Source organism: Pagrus major, chromosome 21 (genome assembly GCF_040436345.1).
Source record: "Pagrus major chromosome 21, Pma_NU_1.0".
Classification (NCBI taxonomy): Eukaryota; Metazoa; Chordata; class Actinopteri; order Spariformes; family Sparidae; genus Pagrus; species Pagrus major.
This window is the reverse complement of record NC_133235.1, coordinates 9,247,203-9,268,483: the sequence shown is the minus strand read 5'-3', so window position 1 is coordinate 9,268,483 and position 21,281 is coordinate 9,247,203. Positions and strand designations below refer to the sequence as shown.

The following is a 21,281-nucleotide window of genomic DNA, read 5'->3' as shown; positions in this document are numbered from 1 at the left end:
TGCCAGTTGCACCAAACCCATGTGTTTACACACATTAGGCCAGGGCGGGCTGAGAACACTACCAGTATCGATTAATTGTGGCCAGCAGATGGTCATCTAAGGGTGACATCTACTGGACAACTCACATCCTTATAGAATCAGCTGCCATTTCATTTAAAGAAACACTTATAACACGCCTCCTTCTATTATTCTAAAATCAACACAAAACTTTGAGTATGGTGGTACCAAACAAAGCATTTATATATCGAACAGAGTATTTGGAGGACAATAGTGTCGTCTTTATTGACTTGGTTCAAACATACAGAAACAAAATAACAAAGGTATGAAGAGGAAGCCCCCCAAACAGTATGGTATGTGACCGGAATAGTGCATCCCTTGTGCAATCAGTTTTTTTCCTAGGACAGCAATGGAATCATCCAATCACAGCGAACTCTTTAAAGCCCAATCCAGTCCCTTACCCTAAACCTCTTGAATTTGACATCAAGAACGTTTGTTCGATCTAATTGGATGAATAAACATGACATTCCATCGCCATTTTAGGAAAAACATATTTGCAACCTTATGTAAGTATCAGTATGGAATGTGTGTTTGATAAGGCAAAGGTCTGGTTGGATTGATTGTGTATGTCTGTTCAGAACAGGGGGGGGAGGGGCAAGAGACGGTTAAAAAATAAACCAGTGGAGAGGTGTTTGACCTAATATGAACGAGCCAATCTCACAGCAACAATACACTTTGTGTGCAGGTGATAGTCCATGCCTGCTGAAACAGACTTCAAAAGAAACGCAGGCTGTAAAATCTGGTGTATCCAATCAACTTTTCCATTGCCGGCTCAAGAGTGCCTATCACTGGTCAGTTTGAAAGCCAGAGGGCACTTTGAGGGTTTTGCACCACAAGTCCAGGTTTTAACCATGTATATAAAAAAGGAGCCAGGCCACCTCCACTTTAACCATCACCGAGTCTTACAGAAACATGTGTGTGTTTGTGCCTGCTGACGGGTGTGACGTCTTCACAAGCCGATGGTGTAGGAGCGTCCTGCCGGATTGTGGATGGCAGAGCAGGCGGGCTCGGTCACGGCCCATTCATACCACACCTTCTTCCCGTTGTTGCAGCGCCAGAATCGCACTGTGACATCATCATCACGAGATATGGAGATGGGTTGCTATTGAAAGAAGAATTTGAGGAAGAATACAGGATTAATATGTGATTGCAATAATGTATATTGTTACATTTACATGACCAAAGGAATTTTTTGAGTACTGACTGTATAACTTACTTTGAGGGGGAAGAGGATGGGGAACCAGGAGAACATTCCTGGTGAATGTGTTTCTGGTTTTATACCTGCCACACACACAATACATAATTAATATTATCATTAATTATTATAATCATTAATATATAGATCTAATTTTAGCACAATGGGACTTCCTCTTTATAAAAGATAACTTACTGAGTGTGACATCTTTGTACAGTGTGGTCTCAAAGTAGCCAGCAAACCCATGGAGGACAGAGTTACAACCCACTGTGAATTTCAGGCACTGATACCGGTTATTGTTCATATCTGAAAGAAGAAAGAAACGGTGATCAACACATTCAAAAACATTCTGTCGACATGTGTAGTGCGCTTGTTTCTTGGCAGGCACTGAGTTTAGTGTGTTTGTCTACCTTTTGTAGGGTGTGTGAAGGTGAAGCACGGTTTGGGTTCAGCCAACTGGTGGAAGTTATGGAGGCGCACCACGTAGGGCGTCTCAAAATGGCACTCTGGATCCTTGTCACGTTCCCGGCACCCCCTTACTTCATTGTAAAGCTTTGAGGAGGACAGAGGAGCCAGGAAGGACGTGTAGGAACAGGGGATGCTCACTCCATCATCTGAGAGTGACGAGACGAGAAAAAAGTAAAAGAGAAAGTGATTGGAGATGCAAGGAAGCATGAAAGTTAACTGAGGCTGATAAATGCTTTTCACATGTTTGGTGTGGCAAAAAAAACAAACTAGGGTGCTCTGCATTCAATGACTCTGCAGCTACAGCATTTGAATACGTAGTTGTACGTAAATCACAACAGTGACGTACCTTTGAGAAAGTGCTGCGCTCCATCTAAGCACTCAGGTGAAAGTTCGTTGTCACCAAATGATCCAAGCAGCTCGCTGACGATGATGTCAGCCTTCTCAGGTGCTGCCCACTCCCGCATGTCACATGACACCACTGTCACCTGATCCCCCCACTCCTCAAAGCGCCAGTTCTCCAGCCTGAACAAGTATGAACCAGTTAAAATGTTTGTGCATGGCATCATTAACATCATTAGCCATGTCAATCGTGTGGGCTAACTAAAGAGCTATCAACATACTACAAATATATGACTTTTTACCAACACTTTCATTATCTGATCACACCAGGATGCATTTATCAGACAGGCTTGAAACTTCTCAACCTCAACTTTGCTTACTCATGATCCAATGTAACAGGACTTATACTGGTATGATCAATAAACAAAGTTAACTGCAAAGGCAATCCTGTGAATATTTTGCCAGCATAGACAAGAGCATCGACTTTAATAGTAGTACTGCACTCACGTGATTACAGCATTGGGATTTTTCTCCACAGCGTACACCTTCAGCTTCCTGTCTGCCTGCCTGGCAGCTCGTAGGGATGCGTTGACCAGTGGACCTCTACCTGCTCCCAACACCATGAGCACCCTGTGACAAAGACAGAAAATCGTTTTCTAAAAGGTTGCTACGATCCCTAACCAATCATAACACTGTCATTACTTTCTCTCAAATAGATTACCCTGTTCTACTAGTATGAGTATTATATTGAGATCTATGAGGGAAGGAAGTTGTTAGTTGCAAAATTTCAACTAAATATACAAGTCGTTAGCCAGACAGTGATTTTAATACCACAGCCGTTTCTGAATTCAAACTCAATTTTACATTGTTTGTACACAGATTTTGGTACAAATACTCACTGAACATTTGTGTCCTTCTGCTCTTCTGGAACTCTGTCAAGTAGACATTTATATACAGCCTGTAGACACAGAGACAAAGCACAACTATCAATATGTTGTGTGTTAAACTCATACAGACTAATCACAACTTGTACAACTCTATGATTCTGCATTAAGAGACATGTCAGTGGTGTGCAAGTGACAATCTGCTCTATCTGTATGAGTTCACCCTTCAGTAACAAAAATATCTATTGGACAGCAAATGAAATATTTTAAAAGATGATTGTGAGAATATCTACTTTAGCATTTATGTTTTAGTCAAAAGTATGCTATCAAACCAATTTGTCTTCTATAAATTAGGACTTATCAGTAGACTATTAAATGAGTAAAAATTAAAGATTTACATGCCCACAGTGTGATCTAAAGTCTAAATGTTGGTTGTAGATGCTGCCTCCATATTCACAGCAAGTAGAATGTGTGTGTGATCAGGATGGCTATCCTTAGGGTTTTTGGGTCACTTTGCACAAAAGATAAATAATACCCATTTTATGAGCCAATATACACTGACAATTTGTTGAAATGGAAGGCTATCTGTTTGTAAGATGGACAACTACATCCAGCATCAAATAGCCATTTCACATAGCTTTACACAAAATGTCCATAAACCTATAGCTTATTATGCAATAAGAAATCAGAGCAGGTTGGATGTAGCATAGTTTGGCATCAACACTTCTTGGGACAAGGGTTCACTACAAGGTCTAAAAATGTTGATGTCCCCTCGGTGGGAATTTGGGGTTCTGGGTAAAAATTAGCACATGAAACTGTGATCACTTTATGCTCTATTGTGTTCCAGTACTCTGAAATGTTTTAACAGGTGCCGTCATGGCTGTCTTACCTGTTGGTACTGTGAATATTTAATAGGATCCTTTTCAAACACTTCATATGTCTGAGACTCAAGGTTATCCATGAGTGGCTAAAAGAGAGGAAGGGGGGAAAAAAACACAGTCGTCATTATTAAACAGGTAAAAGCACAAAAGATAAAAAAGAAAAACGCACACAAAAAAGATATATTTTAAATATATGAGCACAAAGAAGCACTTCCTTACCTGTAGGGGAGACTGCAGGTAGTCTTCATAGCCCTTGGCGAAGAGCTCGTAAGCATTGGGTGCGGGCCGGTTCTGGTTGAGGTATTCCAGGTACTGCAGGTAGGATCGGAAGTCCTTCTCAGTGTGGCGACTGGTTCCTGTGAAGATGAACTGGGCCTCCAACTAAGAAAAGAGAAAAGAGGTTTTTTTTTTATTAAAACGACACTTACGCATTTGGCTGGTGATTCATTTCAGTTGAATCTGTTGAATTATACCTTGAAGAGAGAGAAGATTATACGCTGATGGGCTTTTGACAAAACAGGGAAGCCCTTCTTATTAGTTAGGAAGATGCTGGTGGGAAGTATGGCTGCTTTGATTGGTTCCCCAAGCCACTTATCGATCACAGCATCTGACGGCATGTCTGCTCCGACTTCAATAGCTTCAGGGACACGAAAAAAGGTACATTTTTAGTAGCAGACACAACCATAATTATTTTTTAATGCACTGACTTTGCTCCAGGCTCATGCTTCACAGTGTGCTTTCTCACCAAGACAGATCCTCTTGTTGTAATCACAAAGGGTTCTAAATGAGTGCCACCTAAAAGAGCAGAGGCAAGTAAACAAAAAGAGTCTTGATTTTAAAGGAAATCAATGACAACTGTTTTAGCATGCAGACAGCACTTGAATGCCAAGGAAGTGGAATGGAGTGACACTAACCAGCTCCAGGTCTTCTCATCAACATTTGTGTCATCATTGCAGGTGATTGGTTCATTCTCAATCAGATCTTCCCGCATGTCCTCTGAAGCCAACAGCGGGACACGTATCCAGAACTAAATCACATCCGAGAGGAAAACGGCAGTTAGTTGGTGATTTCAGCTGTTTTCTGCAATATAAAAAGCAATCCACATGTGCATGCTTAGTTTGTCAATGCTACATGTCTTACATTTGAGGTGTGGTGTCCAGTGTGGATATGATTTAGCAGCACGCGGGCTAGATTGGCGTTACAAGGGCCCTTCAGAGGGACCATGAAGACAGGCAGACCCAGGTAGGCTGAGAAGTTTAACTCCTGTGCCAGAGCCTGGAGAGAAGCACGGGAAAAAAGAATTATAAGAGCATGGGGGGGACGACACAAAAAGGCAGATTCAGAAGGGTAGATAGGAAAGATTGGATAAGATTAGTTCACTCATGCCTCAAAATCTTGGAGCTTTAAAAACCCTTTCCAGCAACAACATCCCTGACAGCCTCAAAGATAGTGAACGTCATAGAACTGTCCAAAGTGAGCAACTTACAGCCTCTGAGTTTCTGCGTTCTGTCTGGATTTCTGCATCTGCGTCGATCCATGGCGAGAGCTTCCCAACAATAAGTGTATTCCAGTCTAGACCAAGCATAATGGATAGTTAAGAAAATGCATCAATTGACATATTAGCATTTCTTTTCAGTCCCTAGAGTCTCTTGTCAATGAGAACATCCATTTATTTCACTGGCTCCAGTTTGCCAAAAGTAATCAAACAGCACATGAATAATTAAACAGTTAACTAGAATTATTACTTTTCAATACATTTAAAATGTCATTTCATGATGTGATTTATTTTAAGAGTGTTTTATACCCAATCTATTTCCTTATATACTCAATGTCATACATTTGTCACCTGTGACAACCTAGATAAATGTAGACGGAATGTGTAAACACCAAGAAAGTCCAGACCTTACCTTCTGTTTCCAACAATAGTCTGATGTCTTGCACTACGTTTTACAAACACTACTCAAAATTTCTTAGGGATACTCTAGTGCTTCACTTGATTATTAATGCTGCGACTTATCTGAATTTTTACTTTTTGACTTTCATTGCATATCCATGCACATGCATATATGCACCCATATCCCTAACTAATTCTGAGTAGTGTATATTTAATTGTCGTCAGTAAACAAAACCAAAAGAATTGAATTAAGTCTGAGAATAACATAAAGAATATAAAATGAAGAATTGGAGTCTATAGGTTTACATTTGATCACCCATCCATCTACTATGTCACAGGAGGCCTGTCCTAGCATAAAGGGGTACAGTTATCTGATTTAAAGACGGAACACACAGTAATTTGGTGTCTATGAACATCTGCCATGATAGAAACTTGAGAGGGTATAAACACGAACCTCTTCCACACAGCAGCAGGTCTGACCGGGTATGGGCACCGGTTCGGGTTTTAGCGGGCTCCAACTCAAACTCTCTCGTGAACCTCGAGTGGAACAGGGGCATGCAGAGGAAGTCAAACCTGGCACCGGAGAAAGAAAGCACATCATTTAAAAATCCATATGATTTATAATGTCAAGCAGAGGTGACACGGACACATATTTACGTTACTATTGCCCAGCCAGCTCACACATTTCAACACAACAGCCTATAGGAGTACAACAAACACTGGACACCAGTGTCAAACATCGTTGTGATTGGGCACGTGCTGGTAATTCACCGGCTAGCTTAGCAAGCATCACGCACCGACATTATGCTAGCAAACCAGCGCGTCCACAAGTCCACTCAATTGCACTAAAAAATAACTTGCGGAAGGCAACACTCTCCTTACCCAAGTTTGGCGACCGCAGCTAACGTGTCGGCTATCTCTGGCACGCAATTCAAATCTCTCCCGCAGGACACTCTGCTCCCCGTACTGGCGGACGCCATGATTTTAGCCGACTGAATGGATCGAACTGGGACCGTCTCGTCGCTCTGGCTTAGGAGGAAACTGACGCCATCTTGGATCTTCAAGGACGTGTTTCTCATTGGGTAGCGGATGATTTAGACCCAAAATGGCTTCGCAAGTATTCCTGTTGCATGTCTCTAAATTACCGCGATAACTGTCTCTCTATGGTCTTTAGTTTATGATTGTTGAACTTAACAGTTGATGTTTTCATGTCAATATTTGATATCTCTCTTTAAAAATGTTTCGCAAAAAACGTTTATGATGTTTATATGTATACTATGACATATAATATAATTGTAATTTTAATACAATATTTTTTGTATTAAAATGAATTAAGGTCACAGTCATACAAATAGATCCTATCAGCAGAAAAAATAAATAAATGTGATTGGTATTCCATCAGATTAATTATTACTTCAGTTTTTCTATCCCTAATTTTGTTGTTGTATTGCAGTGGTTCTCAATGTGGGGTCTGGGGGCCCCCAGGGGCCTTGCAGAGGTTCCACGGGTCAACAGTAAAAGGGGGAATACTTTATTTTCACTATAATTCCATACATAAGTAATACCATGACAGAATACATGACTATTTTGATAATGGGTCCCATACACTTTCTCTAATACAAAATCTGAAGACAAGTCTTATGAGATGGGGACCCTGGGACAAAAGCTTATAAAAAGGGGGGTCCATGGTCTAATTTGTATAAGTTTACATTAATGTGAAAAAGTGCAATAACCACTATTGTACTGTGCCTCTGGGGCATATTTTAGACACAGCTATAGTATGGAAAATATGGCTGTAGCTTACCTCTAACAACAAACTGAAAATGATGTCAAAGATATGTATGAACTTGCACACAGCTAGCAAGATGACTCGGACACTCCGCAAGCATGTAAAGTTTGCAGAAAGTGGCTTCTGTTGATATTACTTTCACAGCAGGAAGGATAAAATATCACTTATGCCAACTCACAGTCTTTTGGACACAAGCCTATGTGTGTTTTTGCAAGGCGTCATTTTGGGGAGGATATAAAAGGGTAAAAAGTCTGCCTTTCAGACCAGACAGTCAGTGAGAGAATTAGAGTTGATGGTAGCAGTCAGCAATACAAACCATAGTGGGATTTATAAGGCTTTTTAGTATGTTTGATCAGTTTTCCAACAGATCAGCTCTGTCTTTGAGATTTCTTTTTACTTGCCATTCTCTGAGAAAGACACTCTGATATACTGATCAAGGAATCTGCTTCACTTACACCATTATGGCTCTGGAGGATATTTGTGGCTTTGGAGAGACACTTTTTAATCGCAAGTGGTTTCCTGCCGCGTATTTTGAAGATACTGACACATCTTATCGTACAACTGACTATTACAACTTTGGATTGAGGAGACTAGAGAAATCTGTTGGAAACAATGGGACCCCGCTGCATTTCTTGATACCAGCTTTGCCATACTCCACCACCTTTAACCACAGAACTTCATTTCCCGTTCCCTCAGCCAACCATTCAGTGACGGTCCGCAGGCCTTTTCCACTGTCCCATGGAACAACGACCTTAGGTTTCATCTTCCAAGGTGGGGTCATTGCAGCTGCAGACACACGGGCCAGTGCTGGGGGGCTTGTTGCCTGCCCAGCTGTTCATAAGATTACCCCACTTCACTCCCATTTAGTAGTCACCTCCTCTGGTAGCGGTGCGGACTGCATGCTGTGGGAGAGAATTCTGGCCAGAGAGATCAGACTCTACCAACTGCGGCACAGACGTCGCCTTTCAATCCGTGGCACTGCCAAGCTCCTCTCATTTATGCTGCACCCTTTTAAAGGGACTGAAGTGTGTGTGGCTCTTACACTGTGTGGCTGGGATAAAGAAGCAGACAACACTGACTGTGTCCAGAGGTCAGAGGACTCATTCAGCCAAGATGCTACTGCAGTCGCACATTCCGTATCTCCTAACAGCGGCCCAAAGCTGATATATGTGTGCAGCGATGGAGCCCGACTGCAGGGGGACGTCTTTTCTGTGGGCTCAGGCTCTCCTTATGCTTATGGAGTCCTGGATCGAGAGCTAAGGTGGACTCTTAGTAAAGATGAGGCCGTCTCCTTGGCAAGAGAAGCAGTGTTCAGAGCTACTCACAGGGATGCCTACTCAGGAAATAATGTGGACCTCTTCCACATCACAGCCCAGGGATGGAGCCAAAGAAAAAGAGAGGACCTGAAAGAGGAATATTATAGAGACATGGAAAGGAGGGCAAAGAGGGTTGAGGAAAGGAAAAGACTGACTGAATTAGATGCTTCACGATGAGGCAAAATTTGGGGGGTTTCTAGGGGCCAAGGGTTAGAAATAGTCAGATACTACATTAAACCAAGTTATTCAGAGTTAACCTGCTTTTGTCAACTAGTTAATAAATCTTTAAGTCATAATTGATGTATTCCAGCATCCTACCAAATTGTTAAGCCTGTAAATGTTGTTTTTGTTTGCCTGGGTCACAGTTCACACAGATTATTTACGTGCTTGTACATAGAGGCACAAAGGTTACAGTCCGCCACACACACAGGGGGCGCTGTGTGCTCTTCGCCACCATGACTCAATAAATTGTCGTATCCTCACACGGCGGAAGTTGCTTGCTCATCAGACAGTTTCAAAGATGGCTCTTGCAAGTGTGTTGAACAGTGATTGTGCGGATTTTTCATTTGACAATTGTCAACCTTTTACCTATGGATGTGGACCAGAACAGAGCGGTTTGGGATTTGACGCCACGCCGGGAGACGGTCTCAGTTTCTTGGTTAAAAACCCGCTGGGTGCCGGGGACGAGGATGGCGTCGAGAGGAAAATAGAGTTCCTGCATGGAACCACCACATTAGCTTTTAAAGTAAGTATACGAGTGACTTGTTGTAGCTAGCTGGCAAAATAAAACGATAACGTTGAATATAGTTGTCAAGGTAAACGTTTAATAAATCATTAAGACTGTAAACATTATGATTTAGTGCTAAGGTAACGCTACGTCTTCCAAAGTTAGCATGCTAGCATGGCTACAAACCGCTTTCTCATTGCAGACGTTCACATAACGCTAGCCACTTTAGATGCTGTCAGATAATTCTGCCTTAAAGAAAACTCTGTAGACATAGGCTGGGCATCTATATGCAGTCGTGACAGCCATGTCTGTATTAACTGTGTAGGTGTCGGTGGCTATGGCTATTCTGCTCTGTGGCTCTATTTGCACCCGTTCAGTCCATGAATATCTAATATGCATGAAAGATGCCAGTTTTGTAAATAGCACCTGTGCCGCATCCACACATGGCTTTAGTCTGGTTTGATTAGATAAATCACAAACTAAATTGGCCTATGTGCATGTTTAATCATTTCTCAACACATTTATATCGATTATTTCAATATTTGTAGTTTTAATAATGCATTTCTTCATTGTATTGTGGAATAAGAGCCAAATATGATAGAGCTGTCTAATTGCCACACATTTTTCAAGTTAAACATATCATGTCCGTGGTGTCTAGGAATAATGTGCCACTGAAACATAGTTGGCAAGATGTATTGTACATCATTGTTAATTTCTCTCATCAGATTGTGTATTTGAGACAATTTTTTGTTCAACGCAAATACATTATTCATGCCATTAAAAGATAATTTAACTGTAAACCAGAGGAACTAACAGGCTAAAATATAAGTTAATGTATTGAGTAATGCTTTGTCCTGGCAGTCTGTTTGCAGAATCTTGAATACAAATTATAGCAGCCTCTCCAATTCTTAATTAGAATGATTGATTGTTTTCCACACCTATTTTGTCTATGTAATTATACTATCATATTTTATGAAAATGTTGTTCCTTTGGTGGATGTCAACTGTGAGTTTCGGTACCTGATTAACTAAACAAAATTTCAAGAACCAGGCATAACACGCTAAATGGAGAACTTCTGAATGTTTGGTTTCCCTAGAATTGGTCAAACTTGGTAAAAGCCAGCCTACTCCTTTCCAGTTAGTTAAAACTGAAGAAGCCTCTTTGACAAGAGGTGAAACGTCTTCAATAAACTGAAACGAGTCCAGTTGCCTACGATACAGCACCTAGATCAGCCTTTAACACTACTAAATCGCTATTGTTGAAATGCTCCTCGACTGTCTTAGGAGTAGAGAACAAAGACGGAGCTCGTTAAGCACCAATCAATGTAAACAAAAGTGAGAATGTGGTCCTAATGTGTTTATTTGACTTTAGAATAGGTGGTTATTTTGTAATTACCAACAGGCTTCATGAAATCACCATAACCAAAAATGAATTCATGCATTCAATAATAGAATTGTGATTTGTCCCTCTGGGCCATTGAACCCCGTTTTCGTCCAAAAACTATTCTAAACACATCAAAAAGCCAGTCTATTGCATTTGGCCAGCCTATCTTTTCATTACTGTGAAAACAGCCAATGTAGCATTTTCCTCTCACAGCGCCAGATGAGCAGAGCAGTGTAAATACTGAACCACATCCCTGCAGTGGGTTCTGGTCTCTTCAGGGGATTTGTTGATAAAAAGAAAATATAAAATAACGCCAACTTTATCCCTTAATCCCTGAGTGCGGGGGGCGGCTGGTCGATGAAAAAACCTCCCCAGCCGACATCTCCTTCTGACTGACCAAATCTGTTGTCTTCAGTTGAGCACTATACGCCTGTTGTGACTGTCAGTTCAGTGATAGAGGGGTTTTATAGGGAAGAGCAAAAGTCTTCCCTTTTATCCGGCAGCTTTCTGACAGAGCCGAAACATATATTACATCTTTCTGACAACTGTAGAGCAGCAGCACTTCTCTGCCTGATAGATGATTAAACTGCACATTCTTACATTTATACTATGTGGCTCTACTGTGTAAAAAGAGCCTGTATTCCTAACTGGTTTGAAGTTTCCCAATTCAGGTTCTGAACCTAAGAAATGAAAAATGTAAGATAAGTCAATGGTACTTGATCACTTTAGGTGTGACTCCACTTGATTTGTGTCTATTTACAGATGTTTAACATGTGTTTTTAAATATAGGTTTTTAAATGTATTTTGAGATAATACGTATAATAACACAAAATATAGACATCCTGATCCACCAGTGACTGCTCTGTTAACCTGTTTCCCTCCTGCTGTAATGTCCTTCACTAAAGTGTTCTCCCCCTGCTGTTGTTTCTCTCAGTTCCAGCATGGAGTCATTGTTGCGGTGGACTCTCGGGCCACAGCGGGTTCCTACATCGCCTCGCAGACGGTGAAGAAGGTGATTGAGATCAACCCCTACCTGCTGGGTACCATGGCTGGAGGAGCTGCAGACTGCAGCTTCTGGGAGCGCCTGCTGGCTCGTCAGTGCCGCATCTATGAGCTCCGCAACAAGGAGCGCATCTCAGTGGCAGCAGCCTCCAAGCTGCTCGCTAACATGGTGTACCAGTACAAGGGCATGGGACTCAGCATGGGAACCATGGTGTGTGGCTGGGACAAGAGAGGCCCAGGTAAATACAACAGATGTATATGACACAAACACATGTCTGGTTTCTACTGCGATTTATTTATTTATTCATCCAGCATTAGATTACTGATTACTATAAGTAAAACTCTACAGCTGCTGACAAAGTTGATCATAATGGTTTACTAATGAGGTAAGGAGCCATATGATATGATTACTTGCAGGCTTGCTATGCGGCTGTATGCACCATGAAAGTTGGTATGTAGTGCACCTATGAACATAAGAGATGAAGAACCAGGTAGAGCCACACAGTGTAGACTAGAAAGCCAAACATGTTGCCGCCAGCGTGGACGCTTTTTACAGTTTCAGTGAAAGGCAACATGATTGCAATTTGTAATACATTTTCAATAATTGTTCTGACAGGAGGGAAAAATTTTAATACAGCAAAGCTTAATGGAGCTATGGAAAATTAAATTACCCATGTTTGCTCACTGCATCAGGGCCTTTTAAAGCATGAAAATGTGAAATTATCAGTTATCTTATAGCTATGGGCCATGGGAAGCAGGTAATTCTGGGTATTGGCTGACAGTCCACTTCGTGCATGCCTTGTTTATATCTGTCATGGATTTGTTGTACTTAGGTGGAATTTGTAACGTGATATAATATCTGAGTTCAGATAAGTGAAGAAAAGTATTTAAAAGTAGACGCAAGCCTTTTGTGCTCTTGGGGGGAGAAAAAATGTCTTTGACGAATCTGAGATTCAAGGGTTATTGCAACAAAATGCAAGCTGTAGTTCCTTTATGAACTATTGTTTATGCTGGAGTGTGGTGGAAGAGTTGAGGAGTGCTCAACTACTGCTCTGTAGTTTGGTGATGCAGCAGCTGATATAATTATGTATTTCTTCCCAGATGGCAGCAGGTTAAACAGACTGTGGCTGGGGTGGGTTTTGTCTTTTAGTATCCCTTTTCAGCTCTGTGCAGGAACCTCACTTCACTGATATCACTGATGCTCTGTAGCTGGGTACCAGTGATGTTCTGGACAGTTTTAATTGCCCTCTGCAGAGCCTTCATCTCCTTTGATGTGCACATCCCATGTCAATTTGGAATGTTACCACTTGTCAGGGTGCTTTCTATTAGATGCAGCTAATGATTAATTTCATCTATATGTATTTTTCTCAATTTATCCATTAATTGTTTGGCTGATAAAACATCACAAAACAGTGAAAAGTCCAAGGCAACATTTTAAAATGTCTTGTGTTATCCACTCAGTAGTTCAAAACCTAAATATATTCTGTTTTGAACAGTGAAAAGCAGCAGATACTCATATTTTAGAAGCTGGAAAGGAACCATCAGAAGCTTGGCATTGTTACTTAAAATGAATTAGTTCTCAAAATAGTTGCCAATTAGTTTTCTGTCTTTTTATTGCTCAACAAAACTTTGCAGCTTTAATTATATCATTAAAGTTTATAGATATTCTGAAAACTATGCATTAAAAATTCATTAATATTTTCACTCTATTTAGGTTTCAGCTGTTTAACTCCTGTAAGTTTCTGTAGTCAATGTTGTTTTTATGTTATACTTCTCAGCATTTTTTTATATTCAAAGTCACTTTATTGTATTTCGCTGTTGTTACCAGCTAGCCAGATACTGTAGATTTAAAAAACAAACAAACAGTGTAATGCAGGTCTGAGTGACACACTAAAACTAAAGCACAAATTAGTTGCCCACCCTTTGCACGTGATTTCTGTTTGGTTTTTGTATGCAGTGCGATATATTTTTGTCATGCGAATTTTGAGTTACAGCTCAGGCAATAAACAAAATAATCTGTAGTTCATTTAAATACACAGATCACATGTCAGTTTTGTTTGCCAGGCAGATCTGACAGAGATTTTACACTCAATCAAATCCTTAGATGGCGTTCATTATGTCCCAAACTGAGGTTCACCTGGAGTGGTTAGCTGTTCAACATAAGTCTGAAGCGCAGCAAAACTCTTTTTGTTGTAATTTAAGCTCGGTAGCTATTCTTTCTTGATATGAAACAACAGGCTATCAAGTATCTACGCTTAATTATTAAATTATGGAAGGAAACTCTCCATCTTCTCCTGTCATCCATGAAATATAGGTGTTGTATAAACACACTTGTAGTTCCCAGAGTGCCCCACTAGATGGTGCTGCAGCCTCTATTATGCTCTGCCCCTCATTGTACTTCCAGCTGTGGCTTTTGGATGCCACACAGTGTGAGGCCGTACATCACAGAAGGTGTGCTTAAAGAGGCCGCCACAGTGACACAGTAATGGGAAATCGATGAGGCTGGGACTGTGGGCCAGCGAGAGCGCGGCGGGATGATGGACGTTGGGTCTCAGCCCTGGACAATTGGGTCGCATGCATAATGCCCGTACACCCGCCGAGATCGATGCCGGCTTTGTCTGGAGAGCAGAGAGGGCTGTGTGAACAATGGCAGCCCGCCGGTATGCCAACAAATGTAAATGACACGTGTTAAATCCTGGGCAATCAATTGGGGAAATAATGATCCCTGTATAAGTTCAATAGGTGTGGGAACTTTGCCATGGCCCCCACAATGCCAGTGATTGAATGGAGAGGTAAATGTCATGTAAATTAAATCAATCGCGATTAGGTGGGAAGCTCATTAGCCGGCTACAGTCATGTCAAGAGCACTTATTTTCCTGATTGAGTGTCTTAAGCTGCATGCCAAATAAAAGCCATGTCGAGAAGCTTGTCAAATATGGCTCTATGTAATGCCATTAAATGTTATGACACTTCATCAGTGCATACTTAAAGCTTGATAATTCTGTAGTGGCTTTGCTTCCCCCAGTGAAAAGCAACCACACTCTGCGTAGCACCCTCTGCTGCTTCCTACAAGGACATGAAGGGTAAAGTGTTGTGTGATTAAATGTGATGTAGGTGTACGCTATGAGACCTCGTCAGATGAGACCCATGTGGCAGTCAGTTTACAGCCACTCCCGAGAGAGTGATGTAATGTTTTTTTTCCCCCCTCTCTGTTCAACCGCTGCTCGCTTTTTACTCCTGATCCAGTGGTGAATTCTAGTGAGAGGGACAGATGATGGACAGATGCTGACCCATTTGATGCCAGCCACCCATCCATTGCACCGTGCTCCTCACCTACCTCTAAAAGCTGTCACTCCAGCCAGCTACACGCTACACAAGCTGCTGCTTAAAAAAGGCTCCTTAAGCACCTGTCAGTTGATCGATGGAGTGGAAGGAGCCTCACTTGGCCGCCACTGCTGCACTGCTCCGCCATCCAGGCAGCGTGCCCCTGCTTCCGCTTTAAGTGGGCCTCATGAATTTCACCCCCCCACCCCCCCTATTTTTGTTTTCTGAGCACTCGTAGCCACCTTCATGCTTTTCTGCGTCAGCGTTTGAGGTGCAGAGACCGTTTGCCGTTATCGCGTTGGGCTCTACAAAGACCCCAGGTGTGTTTGGAATGGATTGGATGTGGGAAGTGTTTTTTGTGGTGCCGCTCTGCTTCTAAACTTGGACCTCCTAAAGAGTCCTTATCCACCTCCGTCAACTGTGCTACTCAACACAAGAGGCTGCCTTTACAACTCGCGCTCCCTGCCTATTATGGTTTTAACGAGTCCCTTACAGTTTTCAAGAGGAACAGGCAGGTCTCAGAATGGCAAATTACCCCCGTGCATAGGCAGGCACTGGATGATTATCATGGCAAGCTAACGACAGGCTGAGGAAGCTGCAATTTGCCAGTTGAAAGCAATGGTAAGCTCTTTTTTTCATTTTTTTTTTTTTTTTTTCAGAAAAGCAAGTGGTGCTCTATCCCTAATAGACTGTCACTAGTTTAGCTGAGGAACTCGGCAAGCGAGGATGTGCAATCTGGGGGCATTTTGAAGTGTTTTTTAATGTGGCAGATGAGCGATGGTGGTGGATATTAGGCAATATCGTATGCATGTGTCCCTGCGTTTCTCTGTGTGAATATCATTTTCACAGGTTTCACTATGTGAAGCGCGGTGGAAAAACATGCCTTTTGCAGGGTGTCTTTTCACCATCTGCAGGCTAGCTGTGGGCGAGCACACAGGCTGGCGCAAGTCACCCGTTCCACGTCACTCTGGGATCAGGCCTAGAAAGTGTGTCATGGTGTGGAACAAAATGTCTCGCGTGCGAGTCCACGGAGCATGGTTATGGAGCAAACTGTCCCTCACAGGTCCATCAGAGCATTGTGGGTCTGCAGTGCCCGTGGGATTACATGTATGAACTGTTAGGTGTGGGGTGAGTGTGTACTGCCATGTGTCATCCAAGGGTGCGTATGTGTGGAGGCGAAGGAAATGTCTGCGTGGAAGCATGTGTGTGTTGTGTGGAAAGTTATGAATGTGCTTTACTCGACTGATGTCCACAGAATGTGAGCACGCTGTTGTTTTTTTCTGTCCTCCTTGAGGTGCGAGGTGCAGTTACCTGTGCAGCTCGGGTTGCGGGTCGATAGTTAATTTTTAGCGTGTTTGCAGGGATCAATAAGGCCCGGAGCAAGGCCCCTGGGCAGACAGCGATGTGGCCCGCGCCTCGTCAGCAGGTTCTGTGGCCGGCTTCGTTTTACTTGAAGAGGATGCAGCTGTTCATATCTGCCAGCCTTACTTCACTTGGAGAGGTTGCAGCTGTTCATATTCTCTCTCTGGAGGACATGCTGCGTGTGTGCTTACAAGTTTGTGTGTTTGTTTGTGTGGAAGTGTTACATGTACACCATCTCCGTTTCCTGACAAATCTCAACACCTGAGTTGCGAGAACAAAGGACATTTTCACATCGTACACATCTATTCCTTCCCACCCTCTTGACCTTCATTTTTGTCCTTTGTCTTCAGGGCTGTACTACGTTGACTCAGAGGGGAACCGGGTGTGTGGTGATCTGTTCGCCGTGGGCTCAGGCTCCATGTACGCCTATGGCGTGATGGACAGTGGCCTGCGGCAAGACCTGTCCGTGGAGGAGGCCTGCGAGCTAGGCCGCCGCGCCATCTACCAGGCCACATACCGTGATGCCTACAGCGGAGGGCAGGTCAACCTTTACCACGTCCACAGCGAGGGCTGGACCAGGGTCTCCCAGGAAGATGTGCTCATGCTGCACCAGCAGTACAAGGATCAGGCATAGTGACAACGAAGAGCACATAGGCGACAAGGAAGCGGGGAACGAGTTAGGAGTTTATTCTAGTATCCAGTGTTTGAGATGTTCTGAAATGTCAGTAGGGTTGACACATGAATAAAAAGGACTCAGCTACTGATTGATTTCCACTTGCATTACTTCTGTGACCCATTTTTGACTTGTTGCTAGCTTAAAGCTTTATATTGTACATTTTTAACAATGGCAGTGATCTCCACTCACCCCGCACCGTGTATGATTTGGGGGCTGCAGAGAGGGGGGGGGGCAGTGACTCAAACATGCTTTAATACAGTGTGGGAGTAGTGTGATGCTTGCCCTACATACATTTAATTTGGATCATACCCTAGAAAACATCTGTCTCAATAAAACCTGTGATGTTCTTTTTTCAACAGTGTTGTGTTTATTTTGCCTGAGTCCTGATTTTACCTTCAAGTCTCAGGATCTTGAATAGTTATATTTCTCAGAATCTACTCCTTATGCGACTGTATAGTCTCGTCACCTCATATTCCTTTGATGGAGTCATTTTTCTGCTGTTTGTGTTTACTTTTCAGTCATCTGTTCCCCCAGCTGTTGGGATTCAGAGGTACATCCGAAGCCTGTTTTGTCTCCTCTATATGTTCTGTGTTTATTAGCAGGGAGTAGCGCTGTCTAAATAGCACTATTTAATTGCATACCACAAGCCTCAGTAATTGTGCCTCCTGAGTTGTAACAGTGTGTTTTCTTCCCCTCATTGATAATGTTCCCTTCCTCCGCTCACGTTGCACAAATACGCCTTTTAATTGGAAGGGGAAATTTATTCTTTAATTCCTCCTCGACACACTTAGCTTCTCAATGCGCAATGTTGTGTGCCACCCTGCCATGGTGTTTTACAATGTAACGATCTGCGCTGGCAGTGTGTGCCCCTCCAGTGCTTTTTATTGTTGGGAATAAACACTAGTAAAGGGGATGGGGGAGACATCTGAAGCCAGTGCACTTTAAAGTCATGGTTAAAAACTAGTTTCACAGGTGACTAGTTAGCAGATGGAATAGAAATGGGAGTTCGATAAATGGAAATGAGCGAGTCTCGTCTGTGATGCTGCTCCTGGTAAATGAAGTGATGGTAACTGCACCATCAATAGAAGCAGAAACTGACAGAGTGACTATGCATGTGCCCTTGGAGATATGCAAAAACGGAGCAAATGTGGTATTAAAAGCATTAACGCTAAGGCGAGAACTCCTTTAACCGCCTATCAGTCCCACTGGATTAAAGGGTTAAAGGAGTGTTTTTTCGCTAACTGAATTCGACTAGATGATATGCTCAGAGCAGCCCTCCAGCACCATTAAATGTCCAACAAACTGTTGTCATCTATGTATAGTGCAGAAAACCTTGCATTGCTTAAAAATAGCCAGCTTTTAGAGTTGCTTGGTGAGATGCTATTAGAGTAAAAGCATAATGAAACGTGTACAAGGAGCAGGTTTAACCAGGAATCTTGAAGTCCTTTTTCCCCCAGTGCATTTGTACCACATTATTTAACAAGCAAGCAGCACATTTTTCAGGAACATTTTGGACATCTACTGTATAAGGTAGATGAATGATAAATGAATTGATTGAAAGGGGTGTATTGTTGGGGAAAAAGAGGTGGCATACATGGTGCGTTTATAATTGGGTTGCTGCACATGCGACATTCTCATGCCATTATTACAACACTTTCTTTATAGCGCAGTTTTCACTCTAAGACAAATCAAACATACATCTAGGAAGAAACACATTTTGCTAACCTGACCTCCCAAGGCAAGTTATTGTAAAATCTAAAGTACCCTGCCAGCAAATGTCACTTTTTGTGTTTGGGAAAAAGGCCAAAAGATACTATAAGACAACACCCACCCCAGCCAGAGCCTGTTCACCCTGCTGCCATCTGGCAAAAGATACAGAAGTTCCCGCTGCCATACCACCAGACTATGGAGCAGCTTCATTCCCCAGGCCATGAGACTACTGAACTTATCCTCAACACTCCGGCCATTATTTCGTTTTTTAAACCCACGTTTAAAAAATGACAATAAATTTAGCTTGTACCTTGTAAAATCTGATCTGAGTCCTTTACAAAGAAATCCACAGTCTAGCAGCATTAAACAACTTAAACAAATTGTCGACCGGCTTGTATAGGCAATCGAGAAAGAGGAAGAACATCTCATTTTCCAAATCACATTACAATCCGCTCACATAGGGCCAGTAAAAAAGTGACATACATGTATATTGCTTCAGATTGTTACAAGCAGCCCCTTTAGGTCAAACTCTTGGAAGTACAAGAAAAGCATCTGAGGAACTTAAGGAGTGAGGGGGAACATGAGGCACTCATTTTTTCATTTTTGTTTAATGCGTAAAAAAAAAAGAAAGGCATCAGTATCCTCAAATGAAGCACTTGTCCCGTTGTCAAACAGCATCTGAAGCCAGCCTCAAACACGCCTTCCCAAGGTGATAAGCACACCCACAACACGTAGCAGTTCTCCAGGTGTGCGAAATTTGCAAACATTTAGCTGACGTTAGCAGCTAGCCTAAAGCAGTATAGCCTCTCACAGCAGATGGCATGCCTGTAGAGAGTAATCTAATTAGTAGGGATGCACCAGTTGTGAAATGCAGTGCAGATATCTATGTTTTTGTTTTTGTTGTTTTTTATTCCCCCTTTCATGCCAGGGACACATTATAAAAAATAACAGTTTTAAAGTCAATCAACTCTTCAAGGAGCCCAAATTTGATCATACAAATTTATGAAACACCTTCATAACCTTCTCTCACATTAAAAAGCTTATTTTCACTGCTTCAAAAGCCTTTATATGACACTATGTGGCTACCTATTCAATAATAAGAACTTGTCAGCCATCAGCCTACACAGCCAAACTGATGGCACGGATGTCATGAGCCAGTATTTCATGAAAAAATCAATGTCACACCCCAGATAAACATTGGACACTGCCACTGGTGAGTCACTTTTTTTGCCGATAGTAGTCAACAAGGTGAATATTAGACGTTCAGCTAATATATTGGTGCATCCCTACTAATGAGTTAGTCTTGTTGCAGACAGGCGTGAGATAATTCCTATTTGTGTGATTCTCTAGACATGCTCAGAAGACACTTGGTACGAGCTCGATCGATAGAAGCGTACTTAGCTCCTGAGTTGTTTTGGGGTTATGTCTAAATTTCTAGCTTTAGATTTGGTGTGGATGTTCCAGCCTGCCCTTTTGACCTGTCTAGTCATGTTCAGACAAAACACTTTTCACCCGTGGCTTTTTCACCGTGTTTGGACTTAGCCATCCTGTGTGTGTGTGAATGTGTGTGACCTTGGCACTGGACCAGCAGACTGTAGGCAGTGTGCTGCCAGTGTGTGGACAGTTGTCTCTGTCTGGCACTGAGATTGCAGGTTGTCAACAGGTATTTTCAGAATAGCTGCTATTAAGTACCTGCTTTCAGAATATTTTCACAACGCTTTACACTCACAGTAAGATGGTGACGCTCTGGGGAGGCATGACAAAATAAAGAAAATAGCTTTTTTTTTTTCTCTGTTTTTTTTTTTTTTTAGCCTAAATTAGACGGAATGCTATGAAAAAGACCAGCTGGCGTTATTGAAAGGTGCCAGCAGCACCATGATTTTCACACTGTCAGAAAATAACCCCTGTGCCCACATTATACCATCTGTCAGGTGGTCATATGTGATTTCGCTCCCAGACACCAGATCATATCTGAACACGGTCCTAGGGGTGCCCTGACAACCTTTTTTGGATTCGCACACACCTCGCATATGAGTGGTTATTTCCCATGATTTGATGCTGGGACTTGGTAATTAGATCTTCAAAAGGAAAGACACCCAGTACAAGGGTGCACGCCTTTGTTGATTGAGTATCTATCAGCCATTGTTTATTCCCGTTGATGCTTTACCCCGACGGAAAAACAAATGAGAAGTCTATTTGGCTCGGGTAATGACTCCCTGCCGGCTGCCTCTTGTCCACCCCGAAGGCTCTCCGGGTGTCATATAATCAGTACAC

The 21,281-nt window shown here is 42.4% G+C and overlaps 3 protein-coding genes across 3 annotated transcripts; 2 read left to right on the top strand and 1 right to left on the bottom strand.

Moving 5' to 3' along the window:
• Positions 1-256: 256 nt before the first annotated feature.
• Positions 257-6,755, bottom strand: prmt5 (protein arginine methyltransferase 5). The gene is made up of 16 exons (XM_073490458.1): positions 6,601-6,755; positions 6,173-6,291; positions 5,311-5,396; positions 4,965-5,099; positions 4,739-4,851; positions 4,570-4,619; positions 4,298-4,461; positions 4,044-4,205; positions 3,833-3,910; positions 2,959-3,017; positions 2,567-2,689; positions 2,067-2,242; positions 1,663-1,866; positions 1,448-1,558; positions 1,274-1,338; positions 257-1,159 (listed from the first exon to the last, which is right to left on the bottom strand). Exons 1-16 carry the CDS (start codon positions 6,696-6,698, stop codon positions 1,007-1,009), a joined length of 1,896 nt encoding a protein of 631 aa, XP_073346559.1. The 5' UTR covers positions 6,699-6,755; the 3' UTR covers positions 257-1,006.
• A 1,213-nt stretch (positions 6,756-7,968) lies between these two features.
• On the top strand, positions 7,969-9,000 carry psmb11a (proteasome 20S subunit beta 11a). Its single transcript, XM_073491619.1, has 2 exons — positions 7,969-8,597; positions 8,658-9,000. Exons 1-2 carry the CDS (start codon positions 7,969-7,971, stop codon positions 8,998-9,000), a joined length of 972 nt encoding a protein of 323 aa, XP_073347720.1.
• Positions 9,001-9,334: 334 nt separating this feature from the next.
• On the top strand, positions 9,335-17,653 carry psmb5 (proteasome 20S subunit beta 5). The gene is made up of 3 exons (XM_073491888.1): positions 9,335-9,568; positions 11,868-12,174; positions 16,972-17,653. Exons 1-3 carry the CDS (start codon positions 9,344-9,346, stop codon positions 17,253-17,255), a joined length of 816 nt encoding a protein of 271 aa, XP_073347989.1. The 5' UTR covers positions 9,335-9,343; the 3' UTR covers positions 17,256-17,653.
• The last annotated feature ends 3,628 nt before the right edge of the window (positions 17,654-21,281 follow it).

What these genes read in the sequence shown, in the direction of transcription:
- psmb5 (XM_073491888.1), top strand. Translation starts at nt 9,344, where the DNA reads ATGGCTCTTGCAAGTGTGTTGAACAGTGATTGTGCGGATTTTTCATTT. An exon ending in CCACCACATTAGCTTTTAAA is followed by an intron (nt 9,569 to 11,867) that starts GTAAGTATACGA and finishes TGTTTCTCTCAG; the next exon opens with TTCCAGCATGGAGTCATTGT. An exon ending in CTGGGACAAGAGAGGCCCAG is followed by an intron (nt 12,175 to 16,971) that starts GTAAATACAACA and finishes CTTTGTCTTCAG; the next exon opens with GGCTGTACTACGTTGACTCA.
- prmt5 (XM_073490458.1), bottom strand. Translation starts at nt 6,698, where the DNA reads ATGGCGTCCGCCAGTACGGGGAGCAGAGTGTCCTGCGGGAGAGATTTG. An exon ending in CCTGCTGCTGTGTGGAAGAG is followed by an intron (nt 5,397 to 6,172) that starts GTTCGTGTTTAT and finishes TGCTTGGTCTAG; the next exon opens with ACTGGAATACACTTATTGTT. An exon ending in AGCGCAGCACTTTCTCAAAG is followed by an intron (nt 1,867 to 2,066) that starts GTACGTCACTGT and finishes CGTCACTCTCAG; the next exon opens with ATGATGGAGTGAGCATCCCC.
- psmb11a (XM_073491619.1), top strand. Translation starts at nt 7,969, where the DNA reads ATGGCTCTGGAGGATATTTGTGGCTTTGGAGAGACACTTTTTAATCGC. An exon ending in AACACTGACTGTGTCCAGAG is followed by an intron (nt 8,598 to 8,657) that starts GTCAGAGGACTC and finishes ATCTCCTAACAG; the next exon opens with CGGCCCAAAGCTGATATATG.